Below are 8560 nucleotides of genomic sequence, written 5' to 3'. Positions count from 1 at the left end.
GTGAATCTTTTCGTTTGGCGACTCTTCTTGAATAGACTACCTACCAAGGATAATCTGTATAGGCGTGGTGCTATTGATGCTGCTCAACTATCATGCGCGGCCCTGTGTGGTGATTTAGAAGACATATATCACTTGTTCTTTCGGTGTGATGTGTATGGTCGCATTTGGCTTTTGGTTTCAAAATGTTTAGGAATTGATTCGGTTTTTAGTGGCACCACTTGTACTCACTCTCATCAATTTTGTGGTCTTGGAGGTTTTTCCAAAAATTCAAAGACAATGTATACTATTTTATGGATTTCGGTAATTTTTGTTGTTTGGAAAGACCGTAATAATAGAATTTTCCAAAACAAATCAGATCAGCTTGAGACTCTTGCAGAAAAGGTGAAACTCCAAACGTTCTGCTGGCTGAAATCGCACTATGCCTTGTTCGATTTTGAGTATTTCTATTGGAGGCTAAATCCTTTATGTTGTATGCAAGCTTTACTGTAATTTTTTATTCTGTTTTTGGTTGGTTCTGGCTTAACATTGGTGTAATTTCTCTTTAATAACTTCTCGTAAGCACACCTTATGCTTGAGGAGCTGTCTATTTCTTTAATAAAATTTTGTTTAGCTTCTTCAAAAAAAAAGTAGTTATAGTTTGAGCCTTAAACCTCATTCTCATACTCTTCTGGCCATATATCAACAATTCAAAATATGCCCCGGTGACTCAAATTACATCAAGAACATCAGTGAGTTGAATTAGCCTAGGTTATAAATGTGTTGACTAAAATTAAGCACTTGAAGCTCAAATTTAACTTGCAAATACCTTAATACAAGAAGTACATCATTTCGCAACATGTTTTTTCTTTCACTTTGCATGCATTGCCCGACGCCTATCTTTATTATAGTTTTTTATTTTTGTGTGGTGGGGTTTTGAACACTAGAGCTTGCATATTTTATGCATTATCCAACATCTTTATTATTGCTTTATAAAACCGTATAACAGTATCAAAGTATTTTATATTATCATATCTACGAGGAATTGGTAATTGTTTAACTTTAACCATTCAGAAATTTGAGTATTCTAATATGAGTTTTTTTTTTTTTGTTTTGAAAAGTTCTTTTGAACCGAATTGAACTGAACTGTTTGTTAAATTTTAAATAATTGAACTGAACTAAATTGTTTGCATTTCGAACTGAACTGAATTGTTTCAAACCGAACCGAACTGTTATTATAATTGATACCTTTGAAAAAAATATGAAAAAAACAAATGAAATTGAATTTTAGTTACCGAACTGAACTGTTTCGAATCGAACTGAACTTAACTGTTTCAGTTCAGTTTCAGAACTGTTAGTAATGGTTCAGTTTTTTTTTTTGTTCGGTTCAGTTTAGGGTGAAGTATAAAATGAACCTATAAAAATATTGGTCCATGATGGACCAATTTTTTGTACCATAGATCATATGAACCCACCAAATTTTATCATGGTCTATAAACACCAAATCTCACCCATCTTCTCTATAACTCTCATTTAATTTCTCTACTTTTTTTTTGTCACATTTTTTTTTCATTTAGTAATACAAGTAGTCTTTTTCTTACGACACTTTGTATTGATCGAGTTTTTAAGTAATATATGAATTTTTTTTTTTGAAGGGATATGAATTAAATTTCTTAAAAAAATAAGTAACATGAATTAAATAAGTATTCAATTGATTTTTTTTTTTTTACGAAAAAAAAATTTAGTTGTTGTTGCTTATGTTATTAAATAACTTCTTTTTGAATTGTTGTTGTTTCTTTAATATTTTTGTTTTTAATCTTATGGGTTTCTTATTTTTTGTTTTGTTTTTAAAATAAAATTGTATACTTAAATATTAATGAAAAAATTCTGATACACGTAAGATAAATCTTAAAATTGAAATATTATAAAAAAACTGAAAATAATTTATTTAATTGAAATGAAATATAAAAATTGAAATGAATTAAATTAAAAATATAATTTAATCAAAAGAAATTAATTAAGTATTTTTGACCAAAAAATTAAAAAATTTAATTTATTAATATGTAAAATATATATTAAATTGATTAATTTATATTATTAAATATCTTAAATATTAATTGATTTACATTTTATTATGAATTACGAATATTCTTTTATGTCATTTATATTTTATTATGTATTGATGGGTTGTATTTGGTGTGGATGGACCATGATAAGAATTGGTTGTTGATTCAATCTAAAGGTTAAAATAAAATTGGTCCATCTTAGACAAAAACTTCATGGGTCCAAGCTAAATGGCACCTCAGTTCAGTTTGTGGTTTTTTTGCCCACCCCTAATGCTCTATATACCGCAAAAGGAATTCTCAGGAGAGCATCACGAAACCGATATGCATCCAATAAAAATGTGTTATGGCTGGAAATCACGGAGTAATGGGTGTATTGAAGTCAAACTTTCAATTCAGTAGCACTTATGTACACTTGGGAATATTGTCGTGATTTTGGATTTCACTATACTAAGCATTACCGAATTGTAAATCTCTAATTGAACAAGAAAGAAGAACTGGGAATAGTCGTTATGAATCTTTCTCCAAATTCAGACCAATGACGTTATTTCTAGTAAAATGAATCTTCAATCCAGAAACCAACTTATCCAGAGTAGTAAGCAACTATCCCTCCTAGCAAATTCATTAACCTTTGGGATGTGATAACTCAATGGATGAGTACAAAGGTGAAGATGCATTAATCAATCAGGCAATTCAACATTTTATTTAGTTTGGTGAGGGATTGAAGGTGAAGATGTGCATGCACTAGAGTAAAGTATATAATATGCATGGTTAGCTGTGGTTTGGTGTATCATGGCTTCATTGTAACAACATAGTTTTTGAAGATTAAGAGATAGTCTCTTGGGGTTGGTTTAATTTATTGGTAGAAATGGGAAAGATTTATCTCTAATTTTTCGAAGATTAGTTATCTGATCATGAGGTTGTTTGGAGTCGTTGTAATTCTTTCTAACGAGTGAGTATCCTTATGCTCTCATTAACGAATTCTTGTTTATGAAAAAAATGTTGATCGGTACTAATTTTAAAAAATTCAAACCCTGCCAAATAACCCTGTTCGATACATTTTTAAATTTGTCTTCTTATAAAAACATTCATAATGCATTTAAAAGAAGCTTCGTTGAGATGATCTTAGAGTCTTCATATTAGTTTATATTCAATTATGTAAATAATAAGTATGCACTAATTAAAAAATTATTTGTGGGAAAAGTTAAAACTCGATAACTTAATAAGTATGTGCTTATGGTATAAAATTGTTTTGTATGAACATGCAAATTTTTTTTAAGAATTTAAAATAAAATATATTACTGAACTGCCTCGAAAATACAGCACAAGAAGTGCCAAAAATCAGCAAAAATGTGTAATGAACATGCTATTGTATTTCACATAAAAACACTTTATTATATTTACTGAAATATATTATTAAACATATATATAGAGAGAGATTATAAGTTGACCAAAATTAATGATATTTATTTGGTTATTGTGAGAATAATAATATATAGTCTGTGTAGCGGATAAACCTTTTCTTACTCATAGTCAATAAACTCAAAACGTAATAGTAATATTTTTTTTCTTCACATCCTTAAAAAAGAAAATATATTTCCTATTAATAAATGAAAAAATATATATTTACCAATTTTTCTTGAGTAATATTTTTTTTTATGTATCATGTCCTAGCGGAAAGCATTGGCAGACACACCAGGGATCTTAAAGAGAAATTTTTCCTTGGTCACAAACACAAGAAAAAAGTGTTTAGGTACACATACATAATTGAACAAAATTGAATGATATGACTAAATTTTTTTTTCATTTATTTTTCTCTACTTGTGTGAGTTTGCCTAAACCATTTTTATTTGTATTTGTGTTCAAGTAAGTCGTTCTCCTTTCCAAATTGCATTCTATGACGGTGTAGGAGGGGAATGCTTACTTAAGCACAAAAGTTTTTGGACACTAAATCCAAACACGCATACAAAATTGAAAAAAGATAAAAAAAGAAAGTAATTAAATAATATTTATTTTTTAAATAATTAAATAAAATGTATTTGTCTGTGTGTGTCAAAAGTGATGTGTCCAAGCATGTGTGGGGGGATCTGATGTGTTTTGTGCCGAGACAAAAGCCATTTTGACTAGTATTGAATTTTGTTTTAAGGTAGGTTTTAAGAAACTTGTATGTTTTTCAGACTTCCTTCGTGTTATTCAATTGTTGACTCCTGTTCCTTACAGATATATTCAACCACTACTCTAACTTGATGGTGAATATTTGAAATTATTTGAAGAAGGATTGACATCACATGCTAACTTGATGGTAAATTGTAACATGGTTTTTGATATCTAAGCACATTTTGTGTTTAGTTACATGCTTTCAATAAAAAATTATCTTATAAAAATAACAGAATAATCCCCTCAAAATCATTGACATATATTTAAGGAATTGACCTATTTCAACAAATATTTGTCCGTACAATCTTACATATGAAGACGTGACTATTGAAACCTAATAAGCATTTTTCTCCTCTGATGGAATAATACTTATACAACAGCAACCACTACAAACTCTAGTGGGTCATCTCATCTGTGCCAATAAGCATTTTTCATTCAAGAAAAAAGAAATAACTATAGAAAGTAAACATACTAACATAGGTCATGAAAACTTCTACAAATCATTTGTGCATAACCAAACCATTTGAGCTCTAACGTTTGTGGACAACAATATTTTATCCGAATATAAATTGGTAATAAATATATTTTTTCCATGATGAGAAAGCAAGTAATAGGAAAAAAAAAAAGTCTGCAGGTTCTGAAATGCAAGGCTGTCTTCTGTGACTAGACAGACAGAGAAACAGTGTACGTTATTGCCGCGTGAATACCCACTCCTAGTTTATTTTGTTCTTTGCATTATTACTTTCTCGCTTTTCCCACCGCACTTACCAATACATATACCAGAATGGTATGCTATTTCAGATTACACATCATTCAATTTTATTTCAAATCAAATTCAACACTTTTCTTTAACTTATTCTATAGTACTACTACTTCTTTATTTAAACTAAAAACTGAAATCCAAGTCACCCAACTACAAACATAACAAATTATCCAATGGTGTAACTAACTAACAACATATATTATGAAAGAAAAATACTTAAAATCAATTTTGATTTGGCTAATGAAGAACAGAATTGTCTTCAATGATGATGTGGCCTGTGGGTGATGTCGACAAAATCATTAATGGCATCAAAACTATATCATGGTCATGGTTCGTCGGCTTTAAGAACAAACATTGTGGTATAATGTTTGCTAATTGGTGTACTCACCTTATAGCTTGGATGCTTAGAGTTTGAGTCTTGTTTGTAAATGGAAGTAAATCGGGTTGTCTACGTGTATGTTAGTATCATGGTAATTTATTGTGATTTTTTGGATGCTACAAAGTATAACTTTTAGAAATGGTCAATTGCATCTAAAGGTCTTTAAGTTTTTCGTTTTTTTTAAAGTGGTCTTTTAAGTTTTAAAAGTTTCAAATAAGTCCTTTTAGTTTTTGAATCGTTTCAAACAAGTCCTATTGTAATAAGCATAGTTGGTAATTGCTTCTTTGAACTCATCTTTGGTACCAAAAACTAAAAGGACTTAAAATTAGTCATCTTTTTAGGCATGACAAATGGTGGATAATGCTCTTTGTTGCTATCATCTGAATCATCACCATCATCCTCTAAAATGACCTGTTTGAAACGATTCAAAAACTAAAATGACTTGTTCGAGACTTTTGAAACTTAAAGAACTTGTTTGGGACTTTTGAAACTTAAAGACCACTTTGAAAAAAGCGAAAAACTTAAAAAGACTTTTAGATGCATTTGACCTTTAGAAATTAATGGTAAATTGAAATTATGATTATGATATATCCAGTGTGATATCAAACATAATCTATATGATGCAGTAACAATTATAAGAGAGACGTATTTTTCTTTACAAATCACAACATTATACAGCCGATTGTAGAAGATATATATTTGTAAGGGGCTGTTGAATTGAACTTTGTCATTGTTATATAGTCTTTTTAATAACTCAAAAAAAGTCTCAACTAAAAGAAAATCATCTTAATTCAATGGTTCTGCAACAAACTACTTCATCGTATGGTGTTCATTGTCACATTTAGATATACTAACATGATTTGTAAGTTAAATGATTTTCCATTAAATGAAAATCTAACTGAAACTGAGAGAAATTATAAATAAAAATATCTACCAACATGATTAATATTTCAGTAAAAAGCAATGTTATCCTTATTAAAGCTGCATTTGCGTCAAAAAATATCCTTATTAAGGCTGCATCAATTTTAGTTAGTGAAGATCTTAAGAACAGTTATGCATTTGCATGCCTCACACGTTAATAATTCAACTTTATTAGTAGTATTTTGGATTGTAGTCCTCATTCACTGGTCTCATTTCCATTGCTTTATTGCTTGCTGAATCTCTCGTTCGTGCTAAATTTCAGTAACTGTTCAGCACATAATGATGAATGATGAAAAACACTAGCCATGTTTTTCCATAAAATAGGTTCTTTTGTCTTTATTCGGTCTCTCTTTACATACAACCATAGCTACTAATTTTCAAATTAATGTACATTAATGACCTTGATCATCTTCGTCATCTTTTACCTAATTATAGCACAAGACTTTAAAATGCCATAAAATAAACTGAACAAAATTATTTAATTAATTAACCAAATGATGAAGAACTTACAACATTAAGAACCCTAACTAGCTAGCTAGCTTGATCTTGTCCATTAATTTTCCATACTACATTTTTTTTCTTTATTTTTTTCACACAAGTACACTCTCTCTAGAGAGATCAAAATTTCTTAATAACAGCATATAGAACAAAATTAATTAGAATAATAATAACAACTTCAAATTAATTAGGGTTTCTTACCAAGAGTGTTCTTGTTATTGTGCATCCAAACTTTAAGAACATTTCTCTTGATACAATTCTCAGCACAAAACTGTTCTATAGCAGCTTCATCTTGTTTCTGAATTCTCCAACCATGTTCTTCTGCAAAAGCCAGCAATTTCTCTTTCTGTTCCTGAGTGAATTTTGTTCTGAATCTCTTCCTTGATCCACTACCACCGCTACCACCACCACCACCACCACCTCCACCGCTACTGCTAGGGTTTGACATATCATCATCTTCTCTGCTCATTCCACCACCGGAAGCAGCAGCAGGGAGAGCCAACGGTCTGTGATGTGCCACCGGAGTTGCAAGATGATGGTGGTGAAGGTAACCGGCTGTGGAAGGAGGAGCACGGTGGTAGTAAGGCGAGAATTGATTGTTGTGGTGATGGTATTGCGGCGGTGGAGGTGGTGGCTGTGGCCGGTTACATGAACTAACCGTTTCACCATCGATCTCTTTGCGGTGGAAGTTCCGGTGACAGTTACAAGCGGCGCAAATAACAGCTTCAAGTGTTCCTTCTTCACCGGCAGCAATAAACTCGCAACAACCGTCAACAGCGTGGCCACCGAAGCTAACGGCGTGATTCTTCTGACATTCTCGGTACCTCACCGAAGCAAAACCGCCGTTGCCGTTACCTTTCCTTCCGTCAACTCCAACGGTGAGTTTTGAACGTGAAGCTGAGTTACTAAGTGAGTCATAACTCGTTGGCACTGGTGTTTGTATTTCTGGAATCTCCATCTCCTCTTCTTGTTCCTCTTGTTCATCAAATTCCATTTCACTCTTCAAACAATTAATTTTTTTTTACTTTTTTTTCTGTTTTTATTTATGGTGCTTGAGAAATTGTGAGAGAGGAGAATGAAGATCTACATGAAACAACAGAAAGAATTTTACACTTTCACCAAAAGATAGTAATAACTAAGCTAAGTGAGATTGTATAGTGTATTTACTTATATTTATATTGGATTTAATTCAACAATAGTTTTTTTTTTCTCTTTAAACTACCGTGTACAATATTAATGATTAATTTATTAAGAATTAAAAATATACCTAGATCTTTATTTTTATTTTCTTATGTTATCAAAAAATTATATATTTTCCTAAAACAGATAAGAATTTATTCAAAAAAGAATACTTTTAAGAATTGAATATAAACAAATATTAAATTTTTAGATGCGAGAGTCACTGTTCAAAATCTTTGACCACAAAGAAATCTAAACATTCAATTATTATTTTGGACCACATTAATTAATCTGATATAGTTTTTGACACAATAGTTATTATTTGATAAAATGAATAAAATAGTAATATTTTTATATGGTGTAATTATTATTATTATTATATATTTTTGTTTGTGAGGAGAAGATAAGAGATGTGGGAAGATGATGTGGTCATGAATAACCGGTGTGACAGAAAAGAGGTGTTTGCCTTTAAATTACTTGCCATTACATAATTAACACCTGTACATATGATGTTGTTCAGATATTTTTACTTTAAATTTACTTACTTTTACCGGCTATAACCCATTTCTCCACTCTTTTTTTCTACCCATGATATTTTTTTTGGTCAAAAAGAAATTAAAAAAA

The 8560-nt window shown here is 30.4% G+C and overlaps 1 protein-coding gene across 1 annotated transcript; it reads right to left on the bottom strand.

Moving 5' to 3' along the window:
* Positions 1-6719: 6719 nt before the first annotated feature.
* LOC11427388 (zinc-finger homeodomain protein 2) lies at positions 6720-7917 on the bottom strand. The gene has a single exon (XM_003615182.3). The coding sequence runs from the start codon at positions 7749-7751 to the stop codon at positions 6945-6947; it is 807 nt and encodes a 268-aa protein (XP_003615230.1). The 5' UTR covers positions 7752-7917; the 3' UTR covers positions 6720-6944.
* Positions 7918-8560: the final 643 nt, after the last annotated feature.

The sequence above is a fragment of the Medicago truncatula genome, chromosome 5, assembly GCF_003473485.1.
Source record: "Medicago truncatula cultivar Jemalong A17 chromosome 5, MtrunA17r5.0-ANR, whole genome shotgun sequence".
In the NCBI taxonomy this organism is placed as follows: Eukaryota; Viridiplantae; Streptophyta; class Magnoliopsida; order Fabales; family Fabaceae; genus Medicago; species Medicago truncatula.
Note: the sequence above shows the minus strand (reverse complement) of the source record. Positions and strands in the feature narration are given on the sequence as shown.